Source organism: Mixophyes fleayi, chromosome 2, assembly GCF_038048845.1.
Source record: "Mixophyes fleayi isolate aMixFle1 chromosome 2, aMixFle1.hap1, whole genome shotgun sequence".
Classification (NCBI taxonomy): domain Eukaryota; kingdom Metazoa; phylum Chordata; class Amphibia; order Anura; family Limnodynastidae; genus Mixophyes; species Mixophyes fleayi.
Window position 1 is genome coordinate 280,854,391 of NC_134403.1, and position 19,309 is coordinate 280,873,699.

The 19,309-nt window shown below is 38.1% G+C and overlaps 1 protein-coding gene and 1 pseudogene across 2 annotated transcripts in view; both read right to left on the reverse strand.

Moving 5' to 3' along the window:
• TAFA3 (TAFA chemokine like family member 3) overlaps positions 1-19,309 on the reverse strand; it is a 321,120-nt gene that overhangs the window by 35,826 nt on the left and 265,985 nt on the right. For both annotated transcript variants that reach the window (XR_012688152.1, XM_075196265.1), the window contains exon 4: positions 13,475-13,599. Coding sequence is in view for 1 of the 2 variants with exons in the window: in XM_075196265.1 (XP_075052366.1) it covers positions 13,475-13,599 (125 nt within the window). In the remaining variant the exon portion in view is untranslated. The remainder of the gene's footprint in view (positions 1-13,474; positions 13,600-19,309) is intronic.
• Positions 1,100-1,969, reverse strand: LOC142140401 (E3 SUMO-protein ligase NSE2-like; annotated as a pseudogene).

Below are 19,309 nucleotides of genomic sequence, written 5' to 3' on the forward strand. Positions count from 1 at the left end.
GTGACACCTCTGCCGTAACTCCACTTGATCCTACCATCAACATCCAAAGATGGTGGAGAATTATTTTAATGATAGCATAGAAATAAACACATCAGAAAGTTCCTTTACATACTGGGCAAAAAACAAGGGAATTTGGAGACCCATGTACCAGCTCGCTTTGCACTACCTAAGCTGTACACCCTCCAGTTTGTACTCTTAAAGAGTTTTTAGCACAGACGGAAATCTTGTCAGCGATCTGCGTAGGAGGCTACTTCCTCAAAATGTGGAAAAGATGATGTTCATCAAAATGAACTACCATTTCCACTAGGAGGGCCTTTCCCACCAATTACATCAAAGTACAGAGACTTTTGTAATGGTGGATTCCAGCGGCAATGAATTAATAATGTGTAAGGATGATGTACACACTGATGAAAGTGACGATAAGGCTATGGAAAATGACAACAACTTCTTGCCACAATAGAGTTCATTAACAGCACTGTTAGCTTAGGTGCCTTGAGGCTATTGTTAGCTTGTTTTGAAGGGGCCAAAACCAACCAAGCACCTTAGCCATAAAAGTGGCACTCCTTGTCGCTGAAGTGCTTGGTTTGTTAAAGTGTGCATGTCCTTTTTAAGATCCAACATAAAGGTGGGTAGGAGGGCCCAAGGACAATCCCAATTTGCACCACTTTTCTTTTCAGCTACCGCTGTGTGCCAATGTTACCTACATGTACTATATACTTTGCGAAACTCAAAGATACCCATTGATGATGCAAATGGCTCAGCACAACATTTTGACATATGGTCTGGTCTACTGTAAAATAATTGACCAAAATTAGTGACACTCTGCTGTATCTCCACCTGATCCTCCTATTAACTATCAACATCCAAAGAACGGTGGAGATTATACATTTTTTTGAACGGTATAAAGACAACAATTTTATTAACAAAGAACAACATTGCTTGCAGAAGTAATGTAAGCATGGATGTCTAAATAGACATGTATATGTATTACTCAAACCTTCCTCTTTGCTGCTGCTTCATCAGTATTGCACAAAGTGTTTGTAATCTGCACTTACCTAGCTATATTTAATTTGTTTGGGAATTGGGGCTGATTCGAAGCTCAGTGATGACGTTGTTTTTTGCCGTGAATGTCAAAGGCTCTTTTTAGTTCATTGTTTGGAACAAGATCCAATATACTCATGTCAGAGTGATCACAGCCAATTTTTGGACACCTGGTGGATTTACACTTATTAGTTTGTTTTCCATCAGCCTTTCAATTGCTTTTCTCTCGTAGGTGTGACCACATACTTAGTTTTTCACTGGGTTCACCATCTTCAACTGTGTTATAGGAGTGTTCTAGGTGACGGCGATCTCCTTGTCTTCATCTTCCAAAGTTTAGTCTGCAGGGGCCCGTGAAACACCCATTTGTTTTCTCAGGTCTCTTAGCTGTTCTTTAAACTGGACTTATTTATCAACCTGCCGCAGGGCCTCCTCTGTATTATTCTTCTGACGCGCAGTGTATCTCTCCTGTACAAGCTCTCTTAAATCCGGGATCTCTTCCGGCGGGTCACGTTGTATCTTAAGTACTGTCTCCTCAACTGCGTCTATATATTGGTTCAAATCTCTGTTCAATGCAGCGTATTCCAACATAACAGATTCCATTCTGCCCACATGTTCAATGTCACAGTCTGTATAAAGCAGATCTAATGCCACTCCAGTTGTAATATCCATTCCTGTGTCTACATAAGTTTGGCAGTTCTTCAGGGATGAGAGGGTGGTATCCACAGAGGAGAAGGAGATTAAATATGCAGCACGAGCAGACATAGTTTAATAATGCAGAGTTCACTGACAGCACTGTTAGGGTTAAGGCAGCTAAGCTATTGGTAGTTTGTTTTGTGGGGGCCCAAACAAACCAAGCACTTCAGCCACAAAAGTGGCACTCCTTGTCGCTGGAGTGCTTGGTTTGTTATACTGTACATGTCCTTTTCAATATCTTACATAAGGGTGGGTCAGAGGGCCCAAGGACAATTCCATCTTGCACCACTTTTCTTTTCTGCCACTGCTGTGTGGCAATGTTTCCTAGATGTGCTATGAACTGCCATGTGTTTGTGTTGTTGCTCTGTCACTTTGCATCCAGCAAGTTCGCTGCAGTCTTTGTCTGAAAGTGGATGAAAATAATATTGTGACCTGTGAGGTGTTAAAAATTGAATGCAAAGGACTAGAACTTAGTGTTATTGAGGTTAATAATAATGTAGGAACACAAAAAGCAAATTTATGTGATTTTAGCATATTTTTCTAAAAAATACAGATCCAAAACCAAAACACGCAAGGGCGGTTTTGCCAAAACAAAAAAATTAACTTATTCCAGATCCAAAACCAAAACAGGAGGGTCAATGAACATCTCTAGTCTAAATTGACTAAATAATTAAATGTGGCACCCATATCACATATTTCCTATATCTCAAATTAGACTGTTCCTGATTGGCTGGCTTACCGAATGTTAACTCAATTGGTGATGGTAGCTTTTTTTTTAATGTCAAATCAAGCAAAGAAAAATATCTTAGGTAAGTATTTATTAGGGACACTACAGAAAAATATTATGTGGGTGTTATGATGACGACAATCCATGGTCAAAACAGTAAACCCGCTTGCAAAATAGAACATAATAAATATGACAATCTAAAAACACATAGAGCATTCTTCATCATGTAATGATAATGGCCTCATATACACACTCCAGGAAATATACTTAGGTACTCAATGGCGTAGGTGAGGATGCGGTAATATGAATAATTAAATAATATCAGTGAACATATATTTCATAGAAAAGGGACACCATAATTACTACTCAATTCCCTCCTACAAAAAAGTACCTTACCATAACCAAGAATGTGTATAAAGAATGACTAAAATTCAACAACAATCTTAACCACAATAAATCAATTTAAAATCCATTTCATCTTAAAATCAAAGTTTTGTGCATTGGTTGCTAATGTGAGTAAATGGTGTATCCACCTCGTTTATGCCTGCACTTATTTAATATGAAGATCTTTTTTTCTCCAATTTTCTGTATCGTGCTGAATGCCTCATATAAATATTATATGTGATTCAGAACACTGATGGAAAGAAATAAAAGGGAATAGCATGATACTCAAAAACCCTTTTTGATGTTATAATATGTTCTGATATACAACTACAAGTGACCCTATGCACTGCCGCCCACATGTATGCTGGCACTTAGTGCACTATAGTACCACAAGTGCTTGATCTTTTTATTTTTTAATCTTACACTGGTACCCACCAGTGCTTAGTATTGGACTACGCATCTCTAGTTGCAGGGATCTGATCATTTGCTTGGACACATGATCAACTATCCAGTTTCTACTGCAGTCCTACTTATCATTTACTGTAACTAACAGGAGCAGTAAGGATAATTTCTGCGGGTCTGCAGTGCAAATGATGTTTTGTGCCCTTTTTATTGGAATGTGCTTGATTTTGTATGACAAGCATAAAACTTGCGTATGAGAATTGCAGCATTTAGCATATTCTTACAAGAGGAGCTGGGAGGATCAAACTGTTGAAAACTGAATGTAAACTGGGCACACTTGTGTGTCTCATGGTACATCCACAATCCACATAGAGAAAAAAAAAGTTTTGCACAAAGAGATATTAAAATTATATATAACAAGCTGCATTAATGGGGGTGTTACTTGATATTTGGGTGGTCACAGAGAATTTTTCTGGTGTGTGAATGGAGAAGGAGGGGGTTGGAGAGCAACCTAGTACTAGGCATGCCCCTTCCATAGTTTGGTCATTCCTCTTGTGATGGTGGCACACACTGTGCCACTGGGCTGGATCCTGCCAGTCAGGACCTGGCTGGCAAATTTTAGCCCAGGGGGCAAGACTTGGCTCAGCAGCATATTAGAAATAATTTAAAGGAAAAAAAAATCAGATTCCAAGTAGCCTAGCCATCCTCTGCCACCAAGCTAAAAGTTGTCAACCAGCCTGGCTGTCTATTTGGGGGTTCGGGGATGTCTGTGTAATATGATTGACAACTATGGGTAACTCTGCAACATATGGCAGGAAATGATGATGATCATAATTATTTGCAATGACGTAGAGAGATTCGGGAGTGGAGGAATAACATATCCCTGTCTGGGGCCCCATTATTTCTTATTCAGTGTCTGGATGCTCAAAGAAAATAGTTGTTAAAATCTGAAGGAAATGTATGCATTTTCCAGAAGTACATTTATTTTGCACATTACAGATCCTTTTTGTGCCAACTTCTATTCATTGTAAACCAAGCAGTCATCATACATACAAGTATATACAAGGAAAAAAAGCAAGTAAATTTGCGCCTTGGCAAACCCATGACATTTTTTACAATTTTTCCCTGCATTCAAGTAAAATAAATTAATTTGCACCCCTTGCATTGTAACATGGTTTATCCAAGAGCAAATGTACTCCTTTTTTATTCTTTGCTCCTAACTCAGCATCAGGCTTACCGTCTAAAAGGCACACAATTTCAAAGCCATTCATACTTCAATCATTATTACAGCATCCACCTACGTTTGGAATAACTTAATTGTGTGCCATGAATGGAAATCTACTGATAAACTGCAGAGTAAGTAGCACAACAGCTGCCCTGATCTATTGTTACTGAATTCTGGTAATCTGCAGCTCTGGGTTTTATAGTGCCATGAAATCAGTTGGCCTAATAATTCTTACCCTAGCACTGAAGAGAGACCTGTCCTATTCCACCCACCCAGTTTTTTCATTCTGTTCATGCTGAGACTATAAAAACACTGCTATTTATATATCCCTGAAGCTTCCATGAAATGCAGGAGAACAGAAAAATATTTGTTTTTTTCCCCATAATGAATGTGTTTTCATTGGTTCAGCTGGCGACCTATTCCAAGTAACACTTTGGCATTTATAACTGAGAGGTATTTTAGATCTGTGTTTTTGTCTCCTCTTAATTAGTGACTGGATTCTATCCAACAAGCACAAAAGGTGCTTCATTTTCTTATAATTATGTTTGTTTTTTTAGTTAACCACTTTTCATAGCAAACTATTTTAATCACTTAAAAATATTTTTCTTCCCTACTAGATGAATATTGTGGCCTCTTCTACATAAACGATAATAGCAATAACTATAACACGCTATTGTTTAATTGTAATGGGACTGCAAATGTGGCAATGGTATTTAATTTACAAATGTATTTCTCTTTTAAGGATGTTGATTAATAAATGTGATATTTAATATTTCACACCATAATATAAGAGTAGTGGTACAGGTGTAACCTGCCATAGAAAGACCTGACCTATAGCAATGGAGACCTCCTAAGCCTGAATATTTTTTGAACTAACAGTCTGATTGACAGTTACTTGGTATATGAGTGTACAGTATATTGTTCAGGCACATGCTGTTAGAAATAATGAAAAAAATTGACCTCTAATTTAAGATATAAAGATATTATCAGCCACCTAGTGGCTCTATAATCACATGAAAACACAAAGCTGTACTTTTATACTGTTACAGAACTACAAGGTTACTTCTATTATTCAATAGTTGAATACTAGTAAATTGCTTTATATAATGTCCATTTTAAATACACAATGTACAGTACACCACTAAAATAGACATGAACAAAGATATATATTCATGCATTCCTATATACATACATGGAAATAGATATACATAGATACATGTGGCATTCGGCAGCAGTTAGAGATGGCTGCACTTTAGAACAGCTCAGTGCCTCAATACCCACATAAACAATTAAACATGTATGAAGGCAGAGGGAAATAATATAGAGCAGCGCCAAAGAGTGTTATCACACCAAGTACAAGGTTGTTTCGAAGATCTAGTGAACAAACTCAATTCAGCTAATGGACCCAGTGAGTTCAACTGTCATTGCTCCTGTCACCTCTGTTCCTCCTTTGGAAAGCTCTGTCGCCTTCTCCCCACAAATTCTGTGAACATGGGAAATAAGTGTTCTGTCCAACATTCAGGATGATGCCAAAGAAAAATCCCGGGCACCCTGATACTCCAAGTTGGCAGCAAAGCACAAAAGCACAGCAGCACAAAAGCCAAATCCTGTTCCAGAACCAGAAGAGGAATTAAGTTTGGCTAATGTAAATGGTGAAGGGCAGTCATGGTTTGCAACAGGTGACTAATTCATCTTTGATGTCTTCATGACCACACCGTCCCACTGGCAGCTGCACAGATTTAACAGTCGCCAATGTCTGCTTTTAAGATTTTCTGCATGATAATACTGCCTTGCATTAGCCACACAAATATTAACCGCCAGCTGCTACAATTATTATTCTACTACCTTATGTATCAATTGTTCCCATGCCTCTTAGCTTGTAAGCTCATTTGGGCTGGACCATCTTTACCTTTTATTCATTGCACAGAATTATTTCTGTTATTATCCCCTCAGTATACATTGCCTTGTAATATGTCAGTACTTTATCTCACATTAATGTGCATTATTGTTTATAATGCATACATTTTTCTGGCAAACACGATACTGCAATAATAATTTGTAAAAAAAAAAAATTTGCAACACTTAAAATTGAAAAAACACACACACACACACACACACACACACACACACACACACACACATTCACATACATATCTGTATGCTCTCATAAGATCATATTGGGCTTACTGTCTCCTGGGTTAGATGGCTGCGCTTCACACACTTCAGCCCGATAAATCACACCAGTTCATTGTTTTGGCTCAATTAGCCTCAGCTAAATTTATTTTTCAGGCATAAAAATAAACAAATAGAAACAAAATACTTGCCTGTCCGGCTTCTAACTAAACACACAGGAACAATCTCTCTCCTGTGAAGGACCTTGTGGCTCACACACATACAAAATACAGAACTTACTGGTCACCATTTGCAGTGTTTCTCAGTAGGCATCCAACCTCCTCCCCAGGTCAGAAAAAGAGTGAGGAAACTGCCTAGTAGCTTTTTATCAGCACCTTGCGGATGCAACTCCTGGTTATCAGCAACCTGCTAGCTGGTTGGAAAACCTGAAATGGGCCTTATAAATGGAGCCCAGCCTTCCCTCTCCATTTTCACCACAGGAACCCTTATACCAACTTCCCATAGCCAAACACACTCTTTGGGAAGTTTTTAGCACACATAAATAATCTCCATGGGGCTTAAAAGCATATAAGACAGAGACCTCGGGATATTCAGTATATACCCACCAATTGCCATTTTCCCAGTAAATTATATATATATATATATATATATACACACACACACACACACACATACAAGTATATATACACAGAGACAAAATGACACTATCATACACTGACACTGGGATAGACATACTGAGACTGATATTAGCACTGACACACAGACAGGTCACTGTTACAATAATATTAACACTATGACATTGACACAATGCCATTGACAGACTGCCACAATGCCACTGACAGACTGATATTAATAATATCACTGATAGAAGACATTACATATACTGAGCCAATCTTAGTTATCTGTCCTCCACCAATCACAGTTGTACAGAAATTTGGAGATGCAAACAGTAAGTTATACAGTAAATAGAATGTCACATTACTGTGATTTCCTATTTATTATTCCCAGTCAAGTTAGATGGGAGTGAGGAAGGAGGGATCACTGGCTATAAAGGCACGTGATAGCAGTGAAAAATATCCTTAACTTAAATTAACATCCCGTAGCAATATGTTTCACAGCTGATAAAACTCAAGTCATAGGTGTACTATATATGGAATAATGTACACCCCTACAGTAAACTATAGGGATATTAGAGAGTACTGAGGAGCTCCATGACCTTATAAAAACATCAGGCATCATGATTTTATATGGTAACAGATGCACACACACAGAAATAATAAAGCATCAAGCTGACATACAATTAAACAAAACAGCAACTGGCACATGCACTTTTCCTCACTGCTCATATGCAAAAACAACGTACTAATTTACAGTTTCATGTGCTTGCATTTGTGGCGCTTTATGCCTGGTGAGGTGGTTCTGGAGAATGCACGGACATGTTCAGTGTAGCATACCTCCCAACTGTCCTGATATTGGCGGGACATCCTAAGGCACATGTCAAAAAAAGGGTGGGACCTAAAAAAGTGGGAGGATTTTTACGCAAATTTGCCAACTTGTGGGTGGAGTTTGTTTGGAAATGTGGTGGTGCATATTTTGTCTCAATTTCCTGATTCTAATTGTTGGGAGGTATGTAGTGGAGTGCACATGTAAATACAGCCTACCCCCTGGCGATACAGCATAGTTAGACATGGCTGCGTCTGCAAATACACCTTTTGTCATCATGTTGATGATGATGACAGCATAGAGATCTATTTTTACTGTATTTTTTTTTTTATATAAATAAACAGCTCTACACCAAATGAATAGCCAGCACCAGTGGTATGTTTACTGTCAAAGCAGGAGAACAACTAGCATGAGATCCCAGAGCAAGAGGTTAGCAGAATTGGGCTGTGCCAGGCTGGACTGGTCAAACTATAACAGGGAGACTGCAGTGTGGGGTCTCTCTGTCACAATGTGAAGCAGCCCTAGTCTGGTCAGTGCGGGGCTGAAATTAGACCTGCACATTTTGTTTTGCAATGTTCTAGCACTGAGGGTTTTTCCGACACCCCAGGTATGTGAGAAGTAAAAAAATAGAATAAATAAATAAATACTATTGTGTCAGACACTGACTGCTTGGGCAATGCTGGCGCTTGTGGAACTACAAGTGTCAGTCAAACATCATTAAACATGTTTTGATGTAAAATAAAAACACCTCAATACCCCTCATTTATCAAGAACCATGTAAGAAAAATGCAATTTGCTCCCAGCAGAGCCATTGTGAGAATGAGAACTCAAATGAGCTGGATGCTCTATACATACAGTCAATTAGAAAGATTTTCCTATGTTCCGTCCAATGAAATGCAAGCCACTCTGTCTGAATGTGTATAGACCCAAGCTGCAGGCTGGGCTGGGGGGCATGTGCCCCTCGGGCAGGTCCCATTGTGGATTAGCTTGGGCTGCATCACTGGGCCACCTTCTGAGTCGAGCCTTGTCCACCGGGCTAAAATTTGCCACCCCTCCCCCAGTAGACCCTTTCATTCATTCTCATTGAAGCTCCAAGCAAGGAGCAAGTTACATTAAATTCATATATATAAATAGAATATAATTTACAATATATTTAGTTATATTGGCAATTTCCTTATTGGGCTAGGTTAGCCATGATAAAAATTGTATCTTTGTGTAAAACACATCACTATGATATAATTGTTTGACACAAGATAGATTTTAATGTCTGCTATGTGAATTATCCATTTTACTTGTTCTCATCATATGATTTGCAGTGGAGATTACTATTGGCTTACAGAAGGGGGACTGGAGCCATATTTAGGAACAGATATTTTCCCTCTTTCCACCAACTGGAGTCAGTCACTTTGGAGCACATGTGCATTAATCCTTTTTCTATGCAGCTCTTTCATTATATTACAAGGCTGTATAGGTGATGGAACCTGTTGGAACAACCAGCCAAAGTACATCATTTTTTCTGCTACTTTAATTGGGGTATAGTGGAAGAGACAAAAGCTAGTTAACTAGCAAAATCTTACCAATTTTTGTAATATTAAATTATAGCAATGTATAATAGTGGTACACTTATATCAGCACATAGCATGTAATTATCCTGTAATTCTACATAATTACAGTGTTCTGATGTTAAAGCTTTAGCTCTGACACAAATCCACACCCAAGCATAATTAGCAAATATATTTAAATATAATTACTTACTAACTTCTAGCTTCCAGCCTCTGATGCCTACCAGAAAATGCTCGATTTAGGGGAACATCTTTGTATTAATTACACACATGAAATGTTTCACCTCTGCAGTATCAAAACCTCAGCTTGTCACATCTCCCAAGAAGCTGCATAAATATTTTTTCAGGATTATCTAGTATATAGGTATGTGTTTCTTCTTTTTGAAATCAGATGGAGGTTTACAAGAGTTAAACACCATGTGCAGTTCATTGGCTGTATGTCTAAATACCACAGTGTCCTTTTTCATAACTAGTTCTCAGCTATTTTCATTCCACACACTATAAATAACTGTCTGCTCCGGGCTGACTCTTAGAAAGGTGCTTGTGTCCATACTCCATGTTATATGGCTCTCTAAAGATCACAGATCTCCCGTTAATATAAACCATGCCAATCTGACAATTTGTTGGCTTTGTGCTACTTTAACCCCCTTAAATATAGAAGGTCAGAATCTGTGGAGTACTGCTAAGAATCTACTAGGCAGCAGTATATAATTACCATTATTTGTAAATGGTTGCAATTTCAATATTTTTAAGGTATAATTAAAAGAAATACATATACACGTAAAGAATGCAATGAAAAAAATAAAAAAAATCAAATAAGCTATTTTTATAATCTATGGACAATGGCTGTCCAATGAGGCATTCAAACAGATTATTGTTACATACACTTAAGAAAGGAGCAACATTTCCAAAACTGTTCAGCTAAATATTCGCCTCATTCTGAACTTGACCAACAAATTTTGCATGTTTGCCAGCAGAATTTGGCCTTATGTGTTACCAGCACTACACCAACCACACCTCAGAGCAGAATGAATTATCTGTCGTGATCCCAGTTCTATGGGAAGACTATAAATTTAACGAAATGCGAATGTACTAAAAGAGTGTGGAATGGTATTTCCAGGGAATGGTAAAGCATAACTGGATCGCAAAGGCTGTGTCGCAGTGACTTCACATCTCTGAGAAATGGCTCAAATGTCTCTGCAGATTTTACTCACCACTACATACTGTACACACTATCAAAGACACTGTCCATGGTGCTGACACTATCAAAGACACTGTCCATGGTGCTGAACCTGCTACATTTTTACTTAAAAGCACAGTGTCAACCTCACTAAAATCCTAACTGTTAAGTAAAAGTATTCATACACATGCCAGTGATGAGAGAATCAGCATTAAAACTGCGCCCCTCTCCATTTGTAACATAAATGCTTTAAGCTGTTTGTGTGGGCAGAAGTTAAAGTGACAGTGATTTCATTTGATCATTCAGAGCCACTGTACTGAAATAAGTCATTATTATGGCACATTATGCTCCTCAGGAGCACAGTGAGTATGTTTCTGCCAGTACACAGGATGCACTACATTCTTCAGGTGGTATTGCAGCTTTAATAATCCTGAATATTCATAACTGCACATAAGATGACTATCTTCATGTTGATATGTAAAAAGGTAAATATGAATGAAACTAAACAGCTGTTACAACATAAATATAGCATATGTTTATTTATATGTTGTCCTTTCAGATATTGCTGACACAGCGGTTAACATTGTTGCCTCATAGTACTGGAGTCATGAGTTTGATTCCAACCAGGGACCTATCTCTGTAGACGTTGTATGTTCTCCCCATCTTGCATGAGTTTCCTCTTTGTGATCTGGTTTATCCCACAGTTCAAAACAATGTTGGGGAATTTAGAGTGTAAGCTCCAAGGCACTGATGTAAATGATTATATTTTCTCTGTATATTTCTGCTTCATATAATTGGCACTATATCCATAAACTAAAACAAACAAATATGCCATTTAAATATAAGTGCATTAAATACTATTTTGTTTACCATCAGTCACAAAATAAGCAGCCCTAAGACCAATTGCAATCACAATGAATTTATTATTTTTGCAAGATGATTCTTGCAATTGTAATAGTGATCCCTTTTGAGACAATGCTATCATTTCTATTTATGAGAAGGGTTGCACATGCTAAACTGTACATTTTAATTATATGCCTGCAGGCCAAATTGCCTAAAATTACTGTGTGAGCATTATGAACATATACTGGTGATATATTCCATTAACCCTGCTGCATTGCTAACCTGACCATACTCCTCCCTCCAAATATTTCTACTAATATTCTTGTTGATTGCTTTAATTGTAACTGAATGTTTGCTATTATTATGCAGTATAGTATGAAAAAATGATATTTGTAAGCTAAAGGCCATCATTTTAACCACAAACTGGACAGATATACACAAAGGACCATAGCATAAGTTTTGATGTGCTATTATTAATATGAACAAGGAAAGTAAGTTTCTGACATTGAGGTGATACTCATTATGTGGATTTCATAAAAGGTGTAAATGGTTTGAGAGTACAGATTTGAGATTTGTTAAACTCGATCATTGTGCTCATTGTTTTGCAAATGCAAAGTAAATTTCTAACTGGCTGATGGAAGGTAAACACTAATATATATATATATATATATATATATATATATATATATATATATATATATATATAGTGTCTTGCAGTGGTGTGACTGCACTCACTGTCCCCAGGTAAACATTTTCTATGGGGAGCCAGAAATGTATGGCTACTTACTGCTTCCAGGGCTGGCCTCATACACATTGCTGTATTTTAGTTCCAACATGGGGCAATGCCTCCAGAGCAAATAGACCATACTTATTTTTGGGCCCCTGTTACTGCTGAGATTCACCACAGCCAGCAGGCACTAAGCTAATGGTGGCTTCAGGAACTGATAGTAAGAATTGTATCATTAAATGAGAAGACAAAGCCATCATGAGGTTCAGTAATTACATAGACAGTACTTGACAAAAAGATATGGCTTTGCATGTTAGACTTGGCATCAATTATGGTTCTGCATATAGATTTGGCACCAGATATAGAACTGCATATCAAACTTTGCACCAAAATAAGGGTCTGAATCTTGGCACCAAATATGGCTCTGCATATCATGCTAGGCACCACATATGGCTCTGCATATCATACTAGACACTACATATGGCTCTGCATTACCTACTAGGCACTACATATGGCTATGCATATTAACTTGGAACCAAATACGACTCTGAATATCAAACTTTGCACCATATATTGTATTATGAGACTTTAATATTAGACTTAAAATAACATATTTGATCAATTTTCAATGCTGTAACTTCTTATTCAACTGCATTTTGTGAGGGCTATATATACAGTGCTGTTTTTTTCTAAATTTTTGCATAAATGTGCTGTTAAATGTGTTCCGATCTTCATCTAAGTCTGGTATATTGCTGGTCATCGCTGGGGACTACCATGCTTTTTTCTATTGGTATTTACCCCTTCCCCCGCCCCAAGGCCTGTGTGGAGGTGAGCAACTGCCAGGACCTGCTGCAGGTTTTGAACTCTCCTAGTAAGTTTTGCTCTTATCTTCAAAATGCATGAATATGAGTGACCCTCTGTGGCTATGCTTACTTGAGTTAAGAATTGTCTAATAGTAGAAGAACCTTAAGAGTGGCAGAGAGCTTACCATATCAAACTGACAGTACTTAATTTCTTCTTTTTCCTCTAAGCTAACATCTTTTGTCAATAAAGAAATGAGACAAATGTGTACGACATTGAAAGTATCCAATACATTTTCCTATGTTAGTCTTACCTTTGTTGTTTTGACTTTGTTCCCACTACTACAACTCCATCCTGTCAAGTCTGGTAGAACTTTGCAGTCTTCTCCTTCTACACAAGGCTGCATTTGACACCACCATTTCTGGATAACTATTGAAGCTAAACACATGACATAGAGGTCAGTGATCAGTGTGAGCAAGAAATAAAAGTCTGAACGATTTCCTGCATGGCTAAAGATTTTATAGAAAAAGTATCCTTTAATTCATGCAGTACTCTATAAAAATAAACATGTAAAAAGTAATTTGTTTACTTAAGTTTACTATGCGACTATGGATCATAAGTCTAAGGGTACAGCAATTCTCATTCACCATTCTCCCCAATCTCGATAGACCACCTAGAATGATAATATTTACAGGTTTTCTAAAACAGTAACCCCTCATGATAGCTTTTCTGTATGTGCCTAACACAAGACCGGATGCCTGTTTTGCCCAGTTTTATGCCAAACAAATTCAATTAAATAAATTACCATGTTTGAGACTTAAATAAACTCACCACCCAACATAAATGTTACTTCAAATTGAAAACGTAGCCCAAGCTTCTCTCTGCTCTGAGCCAACTTAACCAGCTTCTTTCTGGCAATACTGATAAAATATTGCAGTGGCTCCAACAAAAATGTTATGAAAGGGGCGACAAATCGGACGTTATCCTTGCATGAAAAACTTAGAACTAAATATATGTGCAACATAACCTTTGCTTTAAGGAGAGCTTCAAATAAAAAATTATGTGACCCACAGAAGATCGCTGACTGTTTTCAGAAATACTATCCATCCCTATAAAAACTACATTGCAATTAAACCACCCATGCCAAAATGAACAAAAAATAAAAGATTATTTATGTTTTTTTGTAATCTTCCCTGAGTGACTGACACTGAGGCATTTGCAATTAAGAGATCGCTCAAGAAGACGTCTCCCAAATTATAAAATCAATTACAAAAGCTTCAACCCCAGATCCAGATGGGTCTAGGATGGGACACTACAAAACATTTGCTTTGAAGCTTTATAATGCAAGGGAAATAAAATTGAAATAACTACCACCAGAGCAGATTTTATTGTTATCCTTAAAGAAGGTTGTGACCGCACTGTATGCATTTTTGCAGCCATTTCTCATCTCAATGTTGACCTAAAATTGTTTACCAAGCCATTTCTCATCTCAATGTTGACCTAAATTTGTTGATCTAAAATCTCAATGTTGACCTAAAATTGTTTACCAAGCTCCTGGCAAATAGACTTACATCAGTCATCATAAGTCTAGTCCATCCAGATCAAGTAGGTTTCATATCTGGCAAGCAGCTGAAATAGCAGAAGATCTGCAGATCTGATACACTCTGCAAGTAGATGCACAGGCTCTGGTGATAGCTCTCGATTTTGAAAAAGTATTTGATAGTGTTGCACAGCACATCGGGGGTAAATGTATGAATCTCCGGATTCTTCATCTCCGGCGTGTTCAGCCTCTTCAGCGCTTAAATTTAAAGCGGCGCTGCATTATAAAGGGAAACTTCCCTTTACAATGCAGCGCCGATTTAAATTTAAGCGCTGAAGAGGCTGAACACGCCGGAGATGAAGAATCCGGAGATTCATACATTTACCCCCAGGTGACTAACCTTACATAAAAGAGGCAATTTTCAGCAAGATATTGTGACCTTATGTTACGATATATCTGCGGTTTTCATGCAAATGGTTGTGTTTCTACTTCATTTAAAAAAAAAAATGGCATGTGACAGGGCCACCCCTTATTACCCCTAATATTTGATGGTAGAGTTACTGACAGAAAAGATCTGCAATAACATAGATATTTGGGGCATCAAAAATGATGTCCAAGACTTCAAACTGTCTATGAATGCAGATGAAGTTCTTCTTACTTACAAACCAACTGATTTTATTGCCAATTCTGCACAAAGAGCTTAAAATATATGTAGAGCTATCCAACTTTAAATTAGACAAAGATAAAATATAAGCACTTCCACACAGCCTCACATTGTGTAAACTTCTGCCTCCCAAAGTAAGCTACAACTTGCGGTGACAAAATCACACAAACTACTTGTACTAACCTGATCTTTTAGAGATCCTAAGGAAAAACATTGCAGATTAGAACAAGATGTACATATTTTGGGATGGTAGGGTTACAAAGAAAAAAAAAATTGCGTCCTTCCTAGGATTTTATATAGGGTTCAGACACTACCAATGAGGGCCTTTTCACAGTTTAGAAAGTATCTTCAGTTGTAAATAGCAAAATGTATCTGGTCAGGTAAAATGCTCAGGCTATAAGCTTGTGTACTTCACAAGTACACAAGTGTTTAGGTCTACCAATAATACAAAAATATTCACCTTACCCAGTCAGTCCTAAGTCACACAAATACACATACCAGGTTGCGCATAGACATAGAAGTGGAACTAATGAATATGTATACCCATATATATTGCTCTGGTTGGCTACTAAAAAGATGCCCCCTTAATACATTTAAACCAATGGATTTGTATTTGCTGTATAATCACACATATAAAGAAGCCAATACATAATCAAAGATTCAACCCTCTTGTGAAAACCCAGCATTTCCACCAGGCATTAATTAAAAGGCCTTTGAGACATGAATATTTTTTTTTTAGCAGATTTTGCTCCATTGCACATATTCCCCAAGTTAAACTAAGTAATGGAACTCTTTAATCTTGCTGTTAAGTAATTTTCCAATATCTACAGCCTTTTCAATGCAAATATAGCATTGCATACTGTGAATCAGCTGTCACTGTTAAGCTGGGTACACACTACACTGTTTTGGTCCAATAATCGTCTCAAACAGCCGACATACGGCTCGTTCAAGAGTCGGGTCAGTGTGTGCAGTGACATGATGGTCGAAAGTCTGCCTAAATGGACGATTATCGCCTTATTTGGTTGGTCGTACCATTTAATATTTTTGGTCCAATCTCGTTTCTGCTGTGCAGTGTGTGTAAACTTCCGACCGATCCACAACAGTGAGTACGAAATTACAGTCATTGCTCACGACAACATGGCTGTAAAAAGTCGCTAAAGGGACGTCCGCTCTTCCCTTTATCGTCCTAAACAAGGCTAGTGTGTATGCAGTCCATGGACCGAGCGATCAGAACATCGGTTGCATGTAAAATCGCTCGGCATAAAAAGTTGGTCGGAATTTCTGTAGTGTGTACCCAGCTTTAGAGCCTTTTGTTTTACCTGTACCCTACTACAGGTATTCTTCACTATTGCCTAAATATTTTTTTCCCACATGGTCAACTTGGCTTTTTTATCATGAATCCATTGCCACATCAATCCCATTAACCTCATGAATAAATTTAAGGTATTTCACTACCTTTTTCTACATCACCTGAGTTAATCTCCTGTCGATATTCCCACCCTCCTCCCTAAATTTCCTGCTACTAACACAGACTCACCCCCCCCCCCCTTCCTCTGCCTGCTAAGTTCCCAAACAACCTTATGCACTCTTGCCCCTTTAGGGACATACTGATGTTCTTTCAGATATCCATGTTGATTATCATTCAATTGTCAGAAATGAGCTTGAGACTATGTTGTATCTGTTATGAAATAGATTCTTCCTTTCCCTTTCTTTTTCCTTCCTTTGTTCTATACCCCTCTTAAATTTTGTCCAAAACATTAATAACATTTTAAAAAGCAAATGGTGGGGTGGACAAACTGCAAACTAGAGTCCCAGACTGCACTAGAAGCATACAGAGGCCGCTAGACACTGCAATAAGTTACAGAAAGACCCCCAAAATGGGCATTTTTGGCACCAGAATATAATAGAAGGCTCCAGAATATTCTTCAGGGAAATGAGAGGAGCCAAAACGGACTACTGGATGCTAGTGGGTGTTTGTTGTATATTGTGCTGTGTTAATGCTTCCTGCAATCATGGAGGATCTACCCACAAGGAGCCACTGAGTGCTGTTGCTGGCTTATTGCCTTGAGGAATGGATTCAGCTAAAATTCCTGCTTTAAAAGCAGCCCAGAAGGAAGAAACTTTAGAGTAAAGTAAAGACCCAACTCTCACACTGTCCATCACATTTCAGCAGGGCTCATTTGAAGACAGATATGTTTATGGTTTATTTTGCTTTGCTATGTCCAAGTTATAAAAGTGAAACAGGTAAAACATCAAGCTCTGCTATTAAAACCTTTGACCGGGACTATAAAATTGCTATTGAGAGGTTATGGTGCTGTCTGAAGGAAAAGTTTATTCCAGTTAAATCTGCTGTATTTAAGGTTTATCTGCAAGCTGATGCAGAATGCATCAGAAGAGCAAAGCAAAAAAGGAGTAAGTCTTCATGTTATAATGTAAGGGGTGCAAATTAATTTATTATTTTCCACAGAAGTAAAATATTGGCTGTTTTTTCATGTAGCATACAAATACTTGATAGCTTTATTTTTACACTGAAATGAAAAGTTGATATATGACATGCCCTACCCCCAGGGGCAGGCTATACCGGGGGGTCTCTCCACGTAAACCCCCTCCCCCCGTGGATGCATTAACAGTTTAATATTACTGGTGGCCGCATCGGGTGTCACACGATTCGGCCGTGTCAGCGCACATGGTGGCCACATCACATGACACGCGATGCGGGCGCGTCATTATTATTATGCGGCCGCATCGCGTGTCATGTCATGCGGCCGCCTGTGCGCCCCCCAGGCTGAAACCTGCCAGCCCGCGCCTGCCTACCCCAACAATAAATCTGTCAGCACAGTTTAAATTTACCTCTCCCTCCAACTCAATATCATATTGCCCAGGTGCTAAGTTACTCCTGTTTTATGCTTTACTCTCCTTAATGACTCAGGCCCTATAGAGAGAAATCATTTGTCACAAGAGTTTGTCTATATTGCAACAGAAGTTTGATCACAATGTGAACCTGCCTAAAATGGTTGCTGAGGAGAGAATGGCAAGTTGTTTAACTCTACAATTGCAGTGAGAAGTCTATTTCTATTTCTAGCTCTATTACTAAGTGAAGATTGTGTTCCTTACACTTGAAATAATATATTGTGCAGAATTACTGTTTCTTACACCGAGCTCAGGAGTCAAGCATTCGTCAAGTCGATTACTGATTTCATACTTTACAATTTAATAAGCTTTATGTCTCCAGCTGAAATTTTGATTTAACCTACAGACTATAGTTTAACTTCAGGGATTCTGTCTATTTTAAAGTGACCCTAGTCTACAGTCATTTCTTCTAAAGAATCTAACCTGATCAAGCTGCATTACCCTTTGCTGCAGCTATACTGATTTTTGTGTAATCTGCATAATTGCGCTAAAAGTATATTGTGATTGAGTTGTCTACATAATCTGCTGCAGCAGCGCTTAGTGTGATTTTCTAATTAACCTGTTAGCAATCGGTTGTCTTTCAGAAGTATTTATCCAGTGAAACCCATTTCAATGAAGCACTAATGCCTCACTTCCCAGTGAGATATATTTACTCAGTGACTTATGTGTTGTAGTGAGCTATGTTTGCATAATATTGATAACAAGATTCCTAAAGTGTTATTTATTTTATGACATGTTGAATAACATTGCATATTGAAGGTCTCATGGTATTACCTCCCTACTGCTACTTATCTGCAGCTGTGACAAAACCTTACACCACAAGCAAAGAGAATAGAACCATAAGTTTATGCAGTTTTAACTCTGTGCTCCTTGCTTCATTCCAACACTACTGGGGGGATCCTGTCATATACTACATCTGGGGTATCAGCCATCTGCCCCGTTACACTAATATTTTAGCTCCAGAAGACTATACAAAAGAAAAAGTATATACAATTCAAAGTTTCAGTGTTTGAAAAGTGACCCTGATACAACAA